This window comes from Callorhinus ursinus, unplaced genomic scaffold, assembly GCF_003265705.2.
Source record: "Callorhinus ursinus isolate GAN/ISIS: 27379988/994484 unplaced genomic scaffold, GSC_fseal_2.0 scaffold72, whole genome shotgun sequence".
Taxonomy (NCBI): domain Eukaryota; kingdom Metazoa; phylum Chordata; class Mammalia; order Carnivora; family Otariidae; genus Callorhinus; species Callorhinus ursinus.
This window is the reverse complement of record NW_027397134.1, coordinates 4,873,179-4,888,325: the sequence shown is the minus strand read 5'-3', so window position 1 is coordinate 4,888,325 and position 15,147 is coordinate 4,873,179. Positions and strand designations below refer to the sequence as shown.

The 15,147-nt window shown below is 55.8% G+C and overlaps 2 protein-coding genes across 6 annotated transcripts in view; both read right to left on the bottom strand.

Moving 5' to 3' along the window:
- Positions 1-154: 154 nt before the first annotated feature.
- SLC35E4 (solute carrier family 35 member E4) lies at positions 155-8,126 on the bottom strand. The gene is made up of 2 exons (XM_025858240.2): positions 5,608-8,126; positions 155-1,130 (listed from the first exon to the last, which is right to left on the bottom strand). Exons 1-2 carry the CDS (start codon positions 6,218-6,220, stop codon positions 697-699), a joined length of 1,047 nt encoding a protein of 348 aa, XP_025714025.1. The 5' UTR covers positions 6,221-8,126; the 3' UTR covers positions 155-696.
- Positions 8,127-10,948: 2,822 nt separating this feature from the next.
- Positions 10,949-15,147, bottom strand: part of TCN2 (transcobalamin 2) — a 45,058-nt gene continuing 40,859 nt past the window's right edge. For all 5 annotated transcript variants that reach the window (XM_025858193.2, XM_025858186.2, XM_025858196.2 and 2 more), the window contains exons 9-10: positions 14,965-15,080; positions 10,949-11,553 (exon numbers count right to left, since the gene is read on the bottom strand). In XM_025858193.2, the coding sequence (XP_025713978.1) occupies positions 11,492-11,553; positions 14,965-15,080 (178 nt within the window). In that variant the 3' untranslated portion in view covers positions 10,949-11,491. The remainder of the gene's footprint in view (positions 11,554-14,964; positions 15,081-15,147) is intronic.

Below are 15,147 nucleotides of genomic sequence, written 5' to 3'. Positions count from 1 at the left end.
GCAATGGTGGCCTGGCCAGTTAGAGAAGGGGACCCAGACAGGCCATGATGGGTAAGGGAGGATGTCCTCATTTCTGGGTGGGCAGCTAGCAGCCAGTGGGCCCAGAGCTCTCCCTGGATTTCCTTGGCTGTCACTCTGAGGAATGACACAGGTATACAAGCAAAAATAGTTTATTTGAGGATGGAAGACCCAAAACTGGGGGGCCCAGGGGTGAGGCTACAGCGGCTGCCTGGAGTTGGCAGATGACCCCAATCCCCAGGGGATCCCAGCAACAAAGAGACCCTTCCCTGGGCCCCCTAGCTGCCTCCCCCACTTCCTGGAGGAAGGATTGTGCAATTGCCAAGAATCATCATCGTCGTCATCAGAACATGGTGAAGTTTTCAAAGTTTGGCCAGCAATTTTTGGAGTAGTAGTTGATGCTCATCCTAATAATCAGTCCGAGAAGCACAGTGACTGTGCTAGGTCTGGACCCACCATCCAGTGGTGAGTGAGATCTGTGGTCAGAGGCAGGCAAGGGACAGGAGGTGGTTCTCTCCGGGAATCCCCATTCCAGCCTCCAAGGTGGCCCTTCCAGAAGGCCCCTCTCTCTCTCCCCTGGCCCCAGTGGCTGCCTGCTTTCTGCTTTTCCCATGGCCACTGGCCAAGGTTGGATTCAGGCTGGGGCTGTCCCAGGGAGCCCAGGTGTTCCCCTAGGTCTCAAAGACCTTTGCCAGTCCGGCCCCTCCTCCAGAAGCCCCGGCGGGCAGCCCAGGAGGCCACAAACTCGCAGTTGTGGTAAAGGAACATTCCTGAAAGGGTGAGTGCAATGCCCATGTAGCTGAGGGCACTGAGGCGGCTGCCAAACAGGAGTCGGGACAGGATGAGGTTGCCCACGACAGTGAGGTTGCCCAGGACGTGGACGGTGAGGGCAGAGGTGAGAGCCAGCAGGGAGAAGCTGGCCAAGTTGTAGAGCACGGACAGCAGGCAGCTGAGCAGGACGCAGGCCCAGAGCTGGGAGCTGGTGGGGGCGGGCGGCAGGGCTACGCCCGCCTCCAGCACCAGGGCTGCACCCGCCAGCAGGCAGAAGCTGGGCAGCGAGGTGGCATACAGCAGGGTCACCGCGTCTAGACTCTCCTCCTGCAACAGGGCACCTGCAAGCAGGACAGCAGCCATCAGCACCCCGAGGGAGGCGATCCCCACCCCACCTGACTGACCCGGCAGGGGCTCGGGGGCCCATCACCCCGGAAACCTGCCCCAGTCCCTCAGGCAGAATTAGTGGCTCCTGTTCTGTAACACGACAGTCAAGAATCCAGTCACATCACCTAGCCTGTGACCTGCGTCCACTCCTGACCAGCTATGACCTGGCACTTACCCTTCGTATCACCTGCAGAGTTGGGTGATAACACCTCATATGCAGCGTTGTTGTAAAGATTAAAATAGATGACACTTATAAAGTCTTTGTAAGGTTAAGTACTTACTGAATGTAAAAAGGTAAATAAATAAGCCTGTTATCATCCACTTCAAACTGCCTTCCGCAGTTTGAAGCAGCAGCAATAAGCTGCTTGTGATAGCCAAACGATCAATAAACATGAAATGTGGCTCAAAAAAAAAAAAAATCTTGGGGGGCTCCCCAGGCCCTGGAGAAAAATATCCTAGGTTCTTTTTTTTTTTTTAATGTTTTATTTATTTATTCACAAGAGTCAGAGAGAGAGAGAGAGGCAGAGGCAGAGAGAGAGGCAGGCTCCCCACCTAGCAGGGAGCCCGATGCGGGACTCGATCCCAGGACCCTGGGATCATGACCTGAGCCGAAGGCAGATGCTTAACCATCTGAGCCACCCAGGCGCCCCCAAATATCCTAGGTTCTTAACCAGGTTGGAAGGCCCTATGCCAAGTGACCCTGACCCCACCTTTCTTGGGTTCAGTCCCCACCCACCCACCCACTACCCCACAATGCAGCGCCCACCACCATAGCAACAGACAGGCCAACAGAAGGTCCCAGCTCTGCCACTTCCTAGCAAAAAAAAAAAAAGAGTTTTACAATAATAAATTGGAGTCAAATGGCGAGTTCATTCATTGCTTCATTCACTTATGACCCTGGGATGAAGGGAGAACAACAAGAAAGTCATTGTTTGCCCTTGGCTGTCACTCACTGTTTATAACTGATAATCAGCATCTTTTGCTACCAACACTAAGGCTTGTCGAGATGAATCCAGGACTAAGAGGAAACCTTATGGTTTTGCAAGGAAAGAGAGGATCCTACCAGCTTGCATATGTGTGAATGTGTGCATGTGTTTCTATGCTTACACATATTACTACCCAGCTGTTCACAAAGGAAGCAGTGCCCATCATCAAAGTCAGACACTGCTCGGGTGAAATGACAGTATTTGCACACTGGTGATGATGTTTTGGGGCCTTCTCCTAGCTTTGGTGGAGAGAGATGAGTAACTGATGGAGGCCCCCTCCCAGGGCTCTTGGAGCCTCTGTGCATTTTCTGACACACGCTTTCCAAAGACCCACAGGGGTGCTTACTCATAGGCCAGAATAGGAAAACTGTATTTCTCTCTCAATTTCATTTTGATGTTTTGGCTTTGTTCTCTAGGCAACAGTCCCTCCAGCTCAAGCATTTCTAGAAATGAACAGATAATTGGAATGCTTCCTGCTCCCTTCACTCCAAATTTAGCACTATTACAAGTGGCATGTGGCTTGTACGTTAAAGGTCCCATCACTGGAAGGTGTCTAGGTGAACCTCACCGCCTCCAAGGTGGCCCTTCCAGAAGGCCCCTCTCTCTCTCCCATGGCCCCAGTGGCTGCTGTGAGGTAGCCAGGCAGGAAGGTCCTAACCTCCCCACCACCCCCAGCCCCTTGTGCCCATTCTACATCCCACCCAGCCCCCTGCCTGCCCTCTGCCTGCCCTCCCTGCAGCCCAGGGAAAGAGCAGTGATCCTCTGCCACAGGCCACTCGCCCCACCCAGGGCCCCCAAATGCCAGCCTATGGTCCTGCCTCCTTAATGACCCCTCCCCGGCTAGCCCCACCAAACCCTCCATTTCAACTTCTCCTTCTCTAAAGGCAATTTTGTTTCAGCATCTGAACACACCTAGGCTTCTGCCACAGACAGACAAAGGTTCCCTAGACCCTCTGTTCCTATGGCTGCTGGGTTAGCCCATCTTTGCTCTGTCACCAGCTGTGTGATATCACACAAGTCACTCTAGGTCTCATCTCCTCGTGTGTAACAACACCGCCCTCACAGGAGCGTGCGAGGTGCTGAGCTCAGGGCCTGGTGCCCGGCGGCGACTGCTCGCCACAGCAGCTGTCATGATCCCCCACGCTGCTCCTGCCGGCTGCCACCCGGGCCCTGGCAAGGCCTGCCTCCCACTCCCAGAATGCTCTCTCCTCTGGTCTCCCCAGGAAGAAGAAAACTGCCCCCGACCACACCTGTGCCCACCTTGGCTCTAGAACTTTTCTCCTGCCCTTGTAGTCTCTGCCTCTGAGTGCATCTCCCCACCAGCCTGAGAGCTCAGGCAGGGATCAGGTCAGGCTGCTCTCTGATGCAGGTGGGTACAGCTGAAAGCAATTTCAGCAAGCTGGCACCCCTCTTCCCAGCCTCTCTGGGAGCACAGCCCCACCCTGGGCCTGCAAGCGGCCCAGATTGGAAGGAAGAGACTGGCCCTGCCCACAGCTGCCTGGGTGCTCCTCTTCCTGGACTCTTACCCCTACTCCATGCAGTCTGCTCTCAGCCTACCATTTACACTCTAGTCTGAATCTGGAACCCCTGGAAGTAGAAACCTCCTCTTGTCCAAAACTCACCTCACATCCTGGCTCCGGTCTGTTCCTCCCCATCTCTGCCAGGCTCCCATCTCGGTTGGTGGGGCCTCCAGCCTCCTAAGCTCCCTGCTTAGCACCCTGAGCCATGTCCCCTAACCAGCCTGCCAATTCTGCTATCAGAGCCATTAATAACCCACCCACTGAAGGAGTACTTGCCTGTGCCAGGCCTCAGGCCAGGTGCTGGGGGACATGGAGAGGCCCAAAGCCAGTCCATGCCCTCTCAGCCCTCCTGTCTGGTGGGATGCAGACAGGTAACCAAGTGGCTACAACACAGGACATCAGAGCTGTGACAGGGGAAACAGAGGGTATACTGTGGGAGCCTGGAGAAAGCACCCAACCCACCTCGAGGGCCAGGCGGTTGACACCTGGGAGAGAAGGAGGAAGCTGGCAGAAGCCAAGAAACATCAATGCCAGGCACCCGCTGTTTCTGAGGCCTGGGTGAGAAGCAGGCATGCTGTGGGCCTGAAGACTGGGGTCTTCCCAACCCTGTGACCCTGCTGGGGTGGGGTGGGGGGGGGCAAGAGGTCAGATTTCCCACTTACCAACTCATGCTCAGAGCTCAGGCCCAAGCTCAGTCACCAGCTCTCATGTAACCCGAGGGCAAAAATAGCACGGAGCTTTGGCCCTGCCTTAGGGCCCCGGAGGATGGGGAAGATGCAAGGGCAGGGCTGAGCTCTGACGTCTACCTTCCCTTGCCTGCAGGCTGCCCCCAACCCCAGCCTATAGCACCCTTGAAGCCCCCCTCCTCGTTCTCCCAGGCCTAGGTCACAGATCTCAGAGCTGGAAGGGGAGAGAGCACGGGGCCCCTGGGACTCCATCAACTCCAACCCTCCTCCTCTGAACAGGTAGGGAGACTGAGGCCCAGATAAGACCCAGATCGGCCCAAGGTTGACCAGCAAGTATGAGCAGAGGTATGGCTGGATCCCAGGCCTCCCCACCCTGAGTGGGCACCCTGCCTTCCCCCACATCTCCCTTAGGTTGAGGCAGAGAGAGGGTGGGGACTGTGACTCAGATGCCCCTTGAGACAGAGGGGAAGGCATCCTCTACCCTCAGACCCAGTGATTTAGCAGGGTCTAGGCCTGGAGCCTCCACCTCCCCTTCTGCCCAGGGCCCCCCCTGTCTCCTTTCTTCAGAAGTGAGGTCACCTGGGACAAATCATGAACCTCTAGGTCTCAGTTCCATGGGCTATCAAATGAGAATGAAGGTGGTGGTTGCCATGGCAATTCAAGGTCAACACGGAGCATGGGGACTGTTACACTGCAGCTCTCAGTAAACATCAGCCCTTCCCAGACTTAGCCAAACCCCTCAGCTTCCAAATCCCAGCTCAAGGTCTCGCCCTCTTTCTCTCTCCTGGGTCCCCACTATCAGGTCTCCTTCAGGGTCCACAGCCTTACGCCACATCACTTGGACAGCACGGAGTCTGACTGCCTGGGTACAGACCTTGCCTCTGCTGCTCACTAGCCACATGACCCAGGGCAAGTCTCTACGGGTCAACAGGGACAACAGAGTGACTTCCTTCATCAGGGCAGTATGGAGATCCAATGAGATAAAGGGCTTGACAAAACATGAGACACGCATCAATGGCAAATTATTAAATATCGGCTGGGGTGTAGAGCCTAAGTTTGGGGCTTGGAATTCTCTGAGCTGTCGGTCCTTTCCGAGCCTCAGTTTCTGCCTCCTCCAAAGTCAGGAACCTCAGTTTCTTCATCTGGAAGATGGGAAAACAGCCATACCCCTCCCAGGGCCATCCAGGCCACACCCCCACCCCAAACCCCACCTTCTCAGCCAGTGACCCAGGCACTCACTCTGCTGGATGGACTTGAGGCCGCGGAGGCAGGTGGCAGCCAGCAGGAAGCCGCAGCCAGCAGGCGGTGTCCGGAGCTCCCCGGCCAGGCTGCAGGCGGCCCCCAGGCAGAGGGGGCCCATGGCGGCAAATTGCAGTGGGTGGTGGCGCCGGCCGAGCAGCAGCGCGGACAGGGCCAGCGTGATCAGTGGCGTGGTAGTGGTGGCCAGCTGTGCCAGGTCCAGGGGCACAGCGCTCAGGCCCACGTTGCCACAAGCCATCGAGGTGCCGAAGGTGAGGCTGAGCAGCAGCACTTGGAGGCGAGTGCGGCGGGGCATGGGGCGCTGTGCCCCCCAGCGGCACGCCAAGGCTGCTGCCAGCATGTGTAGGGCGGAGAGCAGCAGGGGCCGTCCGAAGCCATGCACAGTGAAGATCCACTTGTTGAGGCTCGACATGCTGGCCCCTGCCAGCAGCCACACCAGAGCTGCCACGGCCACCCGAACCCGGCCAGGCCGCCCAAGGGCCTGCCGGGTGTCGGGCGGCCACTCGGGGGACCCAGCCGCCCGAGCACCACTAACCACTGCCTCCGCTGAGGTCATCCTGCCGTCATGGTGCTCCAGGGGGCAGCGACACATCCGTACCAGTGGGTCCGGGGCAGGAGGCCGGCTCCCCAGTGACCAGCTCTGGGCCACCGAAGAGTCCCACTCTGGGCCAGGCCCGAGCGCAATTCCTCAGACAGATGGGCACTGCTTCTTGTACCAGGCCTGTGCCAGCCAAGGTCCAGGAGCTATGCGGTACTCCTGGCTCAGGCAGGGCAGAACCCAGGCCGAGCGGCTGGCATGCCAGCCTCTCCGGTGCTCAAGCCTGGCCTAGTAAGCTGCAGGCACCTCTGCCCGGTCCCAGGTGAAGTCTCCACTCTTCTTCCCGCTTTGAAGCCGACTCCACGATTAGGTGGAATCCTCGTTCCTTTTTCTCTTCGGTCCAGACCCCGCGACCCACTGCTCGTTCAGGCCGGGCCCAGGCCTGGCAGGGGCGATCCGGGAACCGGCTCCCGGTGGTGCCTGGTGGTCGCGGCTCGCTCCCTCCGACAGTGCGCCCAGGCCCAGCGGCTAGCTGACACACCGGCCCGCGCTCAGGCCGGTGCCCGACGATGAGCTCGGCTCGGCTAGGCTCTGGCAGAGGCCTGCGCTCCAGCTCCGGCTCCTGGCGGCTCCAGCTCTCGGCGGCTCGGGCTCCGGCTCCGGCTCCTGCAGCCGCTCCAGCCAGGCTTCAGCCCCGGCGGGCCCCGCGGGCGAGGCCCCGCGCTCTTAGGCCCCGCCTCCACCGCCGCCGCCCGCGCCCCACCCGGAAAGTTGAGCTGAGCCCCCAGCACCGCCCCTGTCTAGGCCCCGCCCCCGGAGCCGGGAGGGATGTCTCGCTCCTCCCCCAAGCCGCCCGCTCACAGCCCCCCCCGCATCCGCCTAACAGTCCCTCCATCAGCAGAGCTCCCCAGATGGAGTGGCCAGGCTGCCTGTCCCCTCTCCCCTAGCAGTGGGGAATCAGGCCTCTCCATATCCAGCGCCAAGGCAAGCCCCCCGTAGAGACCTATGCAGTGCGGGGACAATGAGGTGCCTTTCTGAGGGAGCCCAATAAAACCCCCAGCTTCACCGGGGACTGCAACTTCAAGGACCCCCGCCCAGGGACCCTCATCCCAGGACCAGTCTCGGGGCCACCCGATCTCTGGCCACAGTTATTCCGTGAGACCTCAGCATCCAGACGAGTTGGACCACCGGGCCCCTTAAGGCCCCTCCATAGCCCCTCCCTACTCCCACGCTTCCTTCCTCTCCCAGCCCAGGGCCGGCCCCCTCTAGGCAGACACAGGGAACTGAATCACCAAGGCCACCCACATTTGTGGAAGCGGGGTACCAACCAGCATCTATCCCTGGCCAGCAGCTCCTGGGCACTCAGAACTGACTCATAGCTGGACTTCCTGGGGTCCACCCTCTGCCCCCAGCCCTAGCAGGACAAAGAGCCCTGGGTGGGCTGGCAGCCAGAGCAGCTGCCACTAAGCCCTTGCCGCTGCCTGGGTCTCTGCTTTCCCATCTAAACGACGGATGCTCTCTTTGCTCAGGGTTGGGGAAACCGCGCACCCCAGAGCAGAACAAGCTGAATCGGATTCCAGGCTGGACACTGGACTCTCTGAGCTCCGGAACCCAAGTGCGCAAGAACCAAGGTGGAATGCCTGGCGCAGGTAGGTGCCCACAGCCAGCTGCGAGCCTCTTTCCTGACGTCGGGCTTCCTTCCCTGCGGAAGCTGCCCACCGGAACACGGCTCACCCTTAGCCTGTTGTCTGATCAGCAAGTCCTGAGGACAGCAGCCTGTCGGGAGGAACAAGACCGCAAAGGGCTGAAGACAGCAGCCTGTCGGGAGGAAAAGACCGCAGAGGGTAACCACTTAGCTCGGTCCGCGGCGCCCTCTCGTGGTAAGACTGTGGAATGACAAGTGCCCCTCAAGCCCCATCATAATCACTGGACAAGGATTAGCACCATCTGTGTCCTCCGCACTCCCGCCCCCGCACCCCCCGACACCCGCCCCCAGCTTCACCGGAGACCTGCTGAATCAGACGCTCTCTGGTGGGCCCAGGAATCTGCATTTTTACATTTGCCTCTGGTGATTCTGATGCCTGCTGGAGCCTGCAAATAGCTGCTTAATAGTCCAAATTGTAGGGCAAAGGATTTTCAGGTCAAGGACTAAAATAAGGGGGTATTTAGACAGGGTTTCTCCAGGAGGGGTTGTGGGAGAGAAGCTGAGCTAGCCAAGAGAGCAACCTCCCTCCCCCCATACTTCCTGAAGAAGAGGAATCAGTGCCGTCTAAGGGTTATATTCTTTTTGAGATGTCAGTTTTCCAGGAAATTTCCTTTAATTAAAAATAATAATAATAATACTTTAAAAACTAGGTAAACACCCTTTCTCAGAGCTGAGCTAGCAGGGAGTGGTAGGCAGTGTTTACAACTCCTCCAAGACTGCCACAAAGCAGCTCCTACCTGCCCTGCCTGATAAGGGGTGGGTTAGAGGATTATTCAAGATGAGGCCTGAGTGGGCCATGATGGGATGGAGAGAGCTGCCCACACTGCGGTGGAGGGGGAAGGGAGAGGCCGAGGGCACAGCTCAAAGCAGGGGTTGTGCAGCCTGAGTGCTGGTGGGAGATTCAGACTAGGTCTGTCTGGGTCCAGAGCCCTAGTTTTTAACCTGCCTTGACTTGTAGACAGCAAGACTCTCCATAGGATTTTCCCTTGGGCAAAAATGGGGGCAGGGGGCTCCCTTGCTGTCCCTGGGGTCCATCCAAAAGCCCAGAGCAGGCTGCCCTTGCCCACAGACTCCCAAATCCCTCAGATCCGATCCGATTGCTGCCCTTTGGGGCCCCAACCTGGAAGTAGGTGATTCAGGGAGGGACTCTGGGAGGCACCAGGAGCAGGAGAAGAACCCGTTCCTAGCAACTGGGCTGCAGAGGCTGTGGGACAGACCTCTCCTCTCGTCACTGCATGTTCCTAGATAAATCATTTCACTGCTAGGGCCTGTTTCCCACCTGTGACATGATGAGCTCACAGGCATGAACATGCTAAGCAAATCCAGGCGCCATCCCATGGCTGTGAGAAAGGGGAATTGGTCTGTCTGGAGGTCTACAGATCTAAGTGCAGGCTAGACACAAAGCTGGTCCCCAGTCCCCAGGGGGAGCCTGTTTATCAGACTCTCACTATGGGGCTCTGCACCAGACATGCTTATGCTCTCACCCACACCCCTTCTCACGGTCCAGTAGATTGTACCAGGCTAGACACCTGGCCCAGAATCCACAGGCGGGGCTGGGCTGGGCAGACCCCCTCTCTAGGCTTTGGGACATAGGCTGAGGAAGTGAGAGGGGGCTGGGGAATTGAACTGGAAGGTGACAGAGTCACTGCTGGGGCCACACTCTGAAGAAGCTGATGGGGGAAAAGACAGACTAGTGAGCATTGTGGAGGTGATGGAACTTTGAGCCCCAACGTCTGTTTCCCTACCACCCTTGGCTGCCCCTGAGTTGGTGGGCTTGATTTGAGTAGGATTCAGTAGTTTTCTGCTCCTCAGAGCCAAACACACCCTGACTAAATCGTCCCTTTGGAGGGTAGATCACACCCAGTTTGTGCGCCCTCGAAAGCCCAGTGCAGGGGCATCCCTGTCGTTCCCATCCACCCTCTCTCTCCGGCCTGGCCTGAGACCTGCCACTGCCAGTCTCCTCTCTGTGGGAGGGGCCTGTGGCTTCCTCACTTCGTGTCTCCATGACAGGCAAGGAGACAGCGGGGGGGGGGGGGGGGGGGGGAGTTTCCTGTGGTGGCAAGTACCTTCGGGGCCCAGGTCAGTGGGGGAGGGTCTGGGCTCTGCCACCTCCAGGCTATGCGACCTGAGGCAAGCCTCAGACCTCTGAGTCTCCACCCTTCTTCGACAGTACTATAGAAGAACCACAGAGCATGGAACAGGTTCTGAATCCTCTGAGAAGGGCCCCTGATGGTGATCAAGGAGGGACAGGTGAACAAGCCCTTTGGGGTTCTGGGCACAGACCTTCAAAACAGGCTGTGTCTTCGTGTGGCTTTCTGATACTCTGACGTTTGTTTCAGTATAAGAATTTTTTAAATCATCTACTTCCCCTCCCTGTCCAGACCCCAAATACGTGAAACTGGGGCTCTAGGAAGAGGTATCTATGTAACACACTGTCTAGCACAGAGCCCCTCTGAGGGAAGGCCCCCCCTTCCTCACCTTGGTGAGGTGGGGCATGTGAGGTGCCTCCCTGGACTGAACCCCACTTCCCAGAGGTCAGCCCAGAGTTCAGGGCCCTCCCACTAACAGGCAAGGTCCCTGGCCCCTGGCCGCTGAGGCCTGGGGTGGTACCCTGACTGTGTGTTGAGGAAAACAAAAAGCTCTAGGCTCCTGGGCCTCCAGTTACATTTAGGTTCTGTCATGTAATCCCAACAACCATGGAAGCCCCCCAATTTTCAGTGTTTGCGTGGAAAAGCCAGGAGGCCACCCCAGGCCAGGCCTGTGTCTCCTCAGCCATGTCCCCTGCCTGACATTGTGGGTGAGTCACACGCCCTTGCTGAGTACCAATTTCCTTATCTGCAAAGTAGAGATGAAAACAAAAATATCCACAACCTCAAGAGTTGTGCGAGAAAGCATCTAGCAAGGATATGTTCCCTAAACAGTAATCGGCGTTGACATCACCAGCACTGCTCCTTACCAGCCCCCAGGAGAATGCAGCCACCCCCCCCGCCCCCCACCTTCCTCTGCGCCCCCAGGGGAGCTCCTCCTTCTCCAGCCCCCTGTACTCAGTCATGAGCTTGAGGCATCAGGACGCCAGGGCAGGTGCACAATCAACACTTTAATCATTAATTTCAGAGGCAGGCTTTGAGCAGCTTGGCAGAGCCCCCACCAGCCACTCTGCCAAGGCCAGCACCGGGGCCACCGCCCTGAAGGCCAGAGTAGAGAGCTGGGGTCAGGGCTGCAGGCCCTGGGCCACACAGGTCTCCTTGCAGGACCCCAATCCCAGAGGGGGCAGTACTCACAACACCACTGGTCATGACTTCTCCTCCTTGTGTTGAGGAGTCTGAAATGCTTCAGACTCTTCAGACTATGAGTGGCCTTCAAGGGATGCCTGTGTGGCCAGGTGGGGCCAGACTCGAACAGACAGCCCTCCCAGGGAAGATGCGTGGTTCCCTGATCCAGGGTGGATGGTGGCTGAGGACCTTTGCAAGGGTAGTAGCTGGGTAATCCAGGGGACACTGCTCCAAGGACACATGAGGTAGCAGCAGGATTGGGTACGTGTGTGCCTGTTACAGCGATGTCTGGAGGGAAGGCGGACGCCCAGCAGTGGGCCAGGCTGCTGGGGTGGGTGAGCCCAGGGGCTACCAGCTAACCAGCCTCAGCTCGATGGTTTCTCCATCCTTGGGGATATAGTCAGCAATACCTGCAGAAACAGGTAAGCAGAGAGGTTAGCAGGGGAGAAAATCCCACCCCCTGCCCCACCACCTCTTCTTATGGACAAGCACCCTGAGGCCAGGGTCTATCAGATCCACTCAGGGTTTGGCAGTGGGAAAGTGGGAGCTGTCCAGAGCCAGTCTGGAAACTGAAATCATCTGTGACCTCAGGGTTCCTGAGGCCCACAGGCTCATTTTACAGTGGGGGAGGCCCCCAGGGAGGGGGGCCGGGACAGCATTCTGGATAACCAACATGGGGTGAAAGGAACCAGAGACCCTTGACAACACCTGACGGGCAGGGCCACTATCTTCAGGGTCCCTTGAGGGGCCATCAGGAAGGGGGATTTGCTCAGTATGGTCTGGAGGGAGAACCCAGACCACAAGTGAAGTCTGCTGGAGCCAGCCTCCACTCACTAGAGACAGTCAAGTCCCAGCTCTGCACTCAACAGCGGCGTGACTCTGGGCAAGTTATTTCACAATTGTGAGTGCTGGCATTCCCACTTCTGAAATGAGGACAATAATGGTATGAACAACCAGGTGCTCCTTTTTTCCCCTTGAGAGTGGGCTTCCTGCTGGACCGGGGCGGGGGTGGGCGGGGGAGACACAACGATCCACATCTGCCTCATGATTGAGTCCATCGGGCTTTTGCCCCAGGCTACACCCTCCAGCCCGGGCTTTATCAGTAATAGAGGCCAGATCTGGGGTCTCCATCTGCCCTCTCTTTGTTTTACTTCTCAGTCTGTTCAGAAGCAGGCAGGAAAAGAGAATGCTTTTTCTTGGGCTCCCTCAGAAAGGCCCACTTTCTGGAAAGCACTTGGCCCAATGCCTGGCACTTGGTAGGTGCCCAACAGAAGCTCCAGATAGCAAAAGCAGGGACAGAGGACCCTTCAGAGTCTGTCTGGTGACTGGGCTGATGCACAAGGATGCTCATGACAGCTTGAGGTGTAGGAGTTAAAACCCTAAGTATCTAGCAGGAATCAAGAAGCCGCAGCCTCGCCGTCTCGCTCCACGCCCCACTGCAGCACGCAGTGCTGAGGCAGGCCCTGACTGGCCCACACCAGTCGTGTGGCAATCCTTGTTCTCTAGCCGACGGTAATGCAGAACCTGGGCCATCTCCTAACGATGGGGAGGGGTCCAGGAATGTGCCTGTGTCCCAATTCCACCTTTGTCTGCTTGGGGCAAAGTTTTAAAAGGGAGCTGCCCTGGGAAGACACAAGAAGGGTGAGGAAGTCAACAAAAAGAGGCATATGGAGTCACAGGGGAGCAGGGCTGGAGCCCAGGTTACACAGCCCCGAAGTCCTCATTCCCTCTCGACCCTGGTCACTCGATCCAATGGATGTCATATAGTGGAAGTTGGTTGGCACTGTGTTTCCTGTTACTTGCAGCCCCAAACACCCTCATGAGTGATATATTCTACGTGGCTATTTCAAAGGAAGGGGAAGATCTACATATAACAACATAGAAAGATGTCCACAATACATTAAGAATGAAAAAAATAAATTGCAGGGTGCCTGGCTGGCTTAGTCAGTAGAGTAGGCGACTCTTGATCTCATGGTTGTGAGTTCGAGTCTCACTGGGCACAGAGCTTACTTTAAAAAATAAATAGGGGCGCCTGGGTGGCTCAGTTGGTTAAGCGACTGCCTTCAGCTCAGGTCATGATCTCAGGGTCCTGGGATCGAGCCCCGCATCGGGCTCCCTGCTCCGCGGGAAGCCTGCTTCTCCCTCTGACCCTCCCCCTGCTTGTGTTCCCTCTCTCGCTGTCTCTCTCTCTCTGTGTCAATTAAATAAATAAATAAAATCTTTTTTTAAAAATAAATAAATAAAAAATAAAAAATAAATAAATGCAGGGCGCCTGGGTGGCTCAGTTGGTTAAGCATCTGCCTTCGGCTCAGGTCATGATCCCAGCGTCCTGGGATTGAGCCCCACATCGGGCTCCGTGCTCAGCAGGGACCCTGCTTTTCCCTCTTCCACTGCCTGCCTGTCTGTCTGCCTACTTGTGATCTCTCTCTCTTTTTCTGTCAAATAAATAAATAAAATGTTTTTCAAAAAAAGAAGAGAATTTTTAAATTTTATTTACTTATTTTTTAAGATTTTATTTATTTATTTGACAGAGAAAGACTCAGCAAGAGAGGGAACACAAGCAGGGGGGTGGAAGAGGGAGAACCAGGCCTCCTGCTGAGCAGAGACCCCCCCCCCATGTGGGGCTCAATCCCAGGACCCTGGGACCATGACCTGAGCCAAAGGCAGACGCTTAACGACTGAGCCACCCAGGAGCCCCAAGAATTTTTTTTTTTAAGTTGCCAAACAGGGGCGCCTGGGTGGCTCAGTCGTTAAGCGTCTGCCTTCGGCTCAGGTCATGATCCCAGGGTCCTGGGATCGAGCCCCACATCAGGCTCCTTGCTCGGCAGGAAGCCTGCTTCTCCCTTTCCCACTCTCCCTGCTTGTGTTCCTTCTCTCACTGTGTCTCTCTCTGTCAAATAAATAAATAAAATCTTTAAGAAAAAAAAAAAAGTTGCCAAACAGTATACAGAGCTGTGCCACCCTGTATGCTCACATTAGCCACACACAGCTATTGTGCATTTGAAATCTTAGAACAAAAAAAGCATGCAAAAATGTCATTCATAATTTTACACGATTACATCTCGGAATAATAATATCTTGTGTATTTGGTTAAATAAGATATATCGTTAATATTAGTGTCGCCATCTAGAAAATTTAGAATTACACTAGCATTTTGTTTTGGTCAAACAGCATTGCTACCGAGCATGGCTCCATCTTTATGAAAAAAACTTACATATTTAAAAAAAATTAGCTGGGGGGCGCCTGGGTGGCTCAGTTGGTTGAGCGACTGCCTTCGGCTCAGGTCATGATCCTGGAGTCCCGGGATCGAGTCCCACATCGGGCTCCCTGCTAGGCAGGGAGTCTGCTTCTCCCTCTGACCCTCTTCCCTCTCGTGCTCTCTCTCTCATTCTCTCTCTCTCAAAAAATAAATAAAATCTTTAAAAAAATAAATAAATAAATAAAATAAATAAATAAATAAATAAAATTAGCTGGAAGAAAATACACCAACAGTTAAAAGAAGTAATGTCTGGGGAGCAAATGATAGGTGATTTTATTTATTTATTTATTTGTTTGTTTGTTTGTTTATTTATTTTTTGCAAGTGATAGGTGATTTTAATTTTCCTTTTTTGCCTATCTGATTTCCTAGAGTTGCCACAATAACTTACATAAAAGTTCTTAAGCGTTCAGTTCAGTAACTCAGAAGCCACCTCGAGCATCAGTGACGATCTGAGGCTGAGGCCCAGAAAGGCTCAGGGGAAAGCCAAGGTGAGCTGGGGAAGGCTCGCTGCAACAAGGCCGGTTGGGGCAGGTGTCCAGAGGTGGCTGGCCACCACACTCACCTTCTAGCAGTGGGGTGTCAGGGACTTGGAGGAGCTGCCAGAACTCACGTTCCCCAACTTCTCTCCCCATCACAGAGGTCAGGTAGGGTCCTGACAAGGAGTTCTGGGTTCCATACCTACCAAAGGGAGAGGCAGAAGGAGAAGTGACTTTTGCTTCCACTGACCCAAGGGCAGAAATGGAAC

Excerpts from the sequence above, each read along its gene's own strand:
- SLC35E4 (XM_025858240.2), bottom strand. The coding sequence starts at position 6,220 with ATGTGTCGCTGCCCCCTGGAGCACCATGACGGCAGGATGACCTCAGCG. Across the intron at positions 1,131-5,607 it reads CCTCAAGTCCATCCAGCAGA|GTGCCCTGTTGCAGGAGGAG; the intron begins GTGAGTGCCTGG and ends TCCTGCTTGCAG.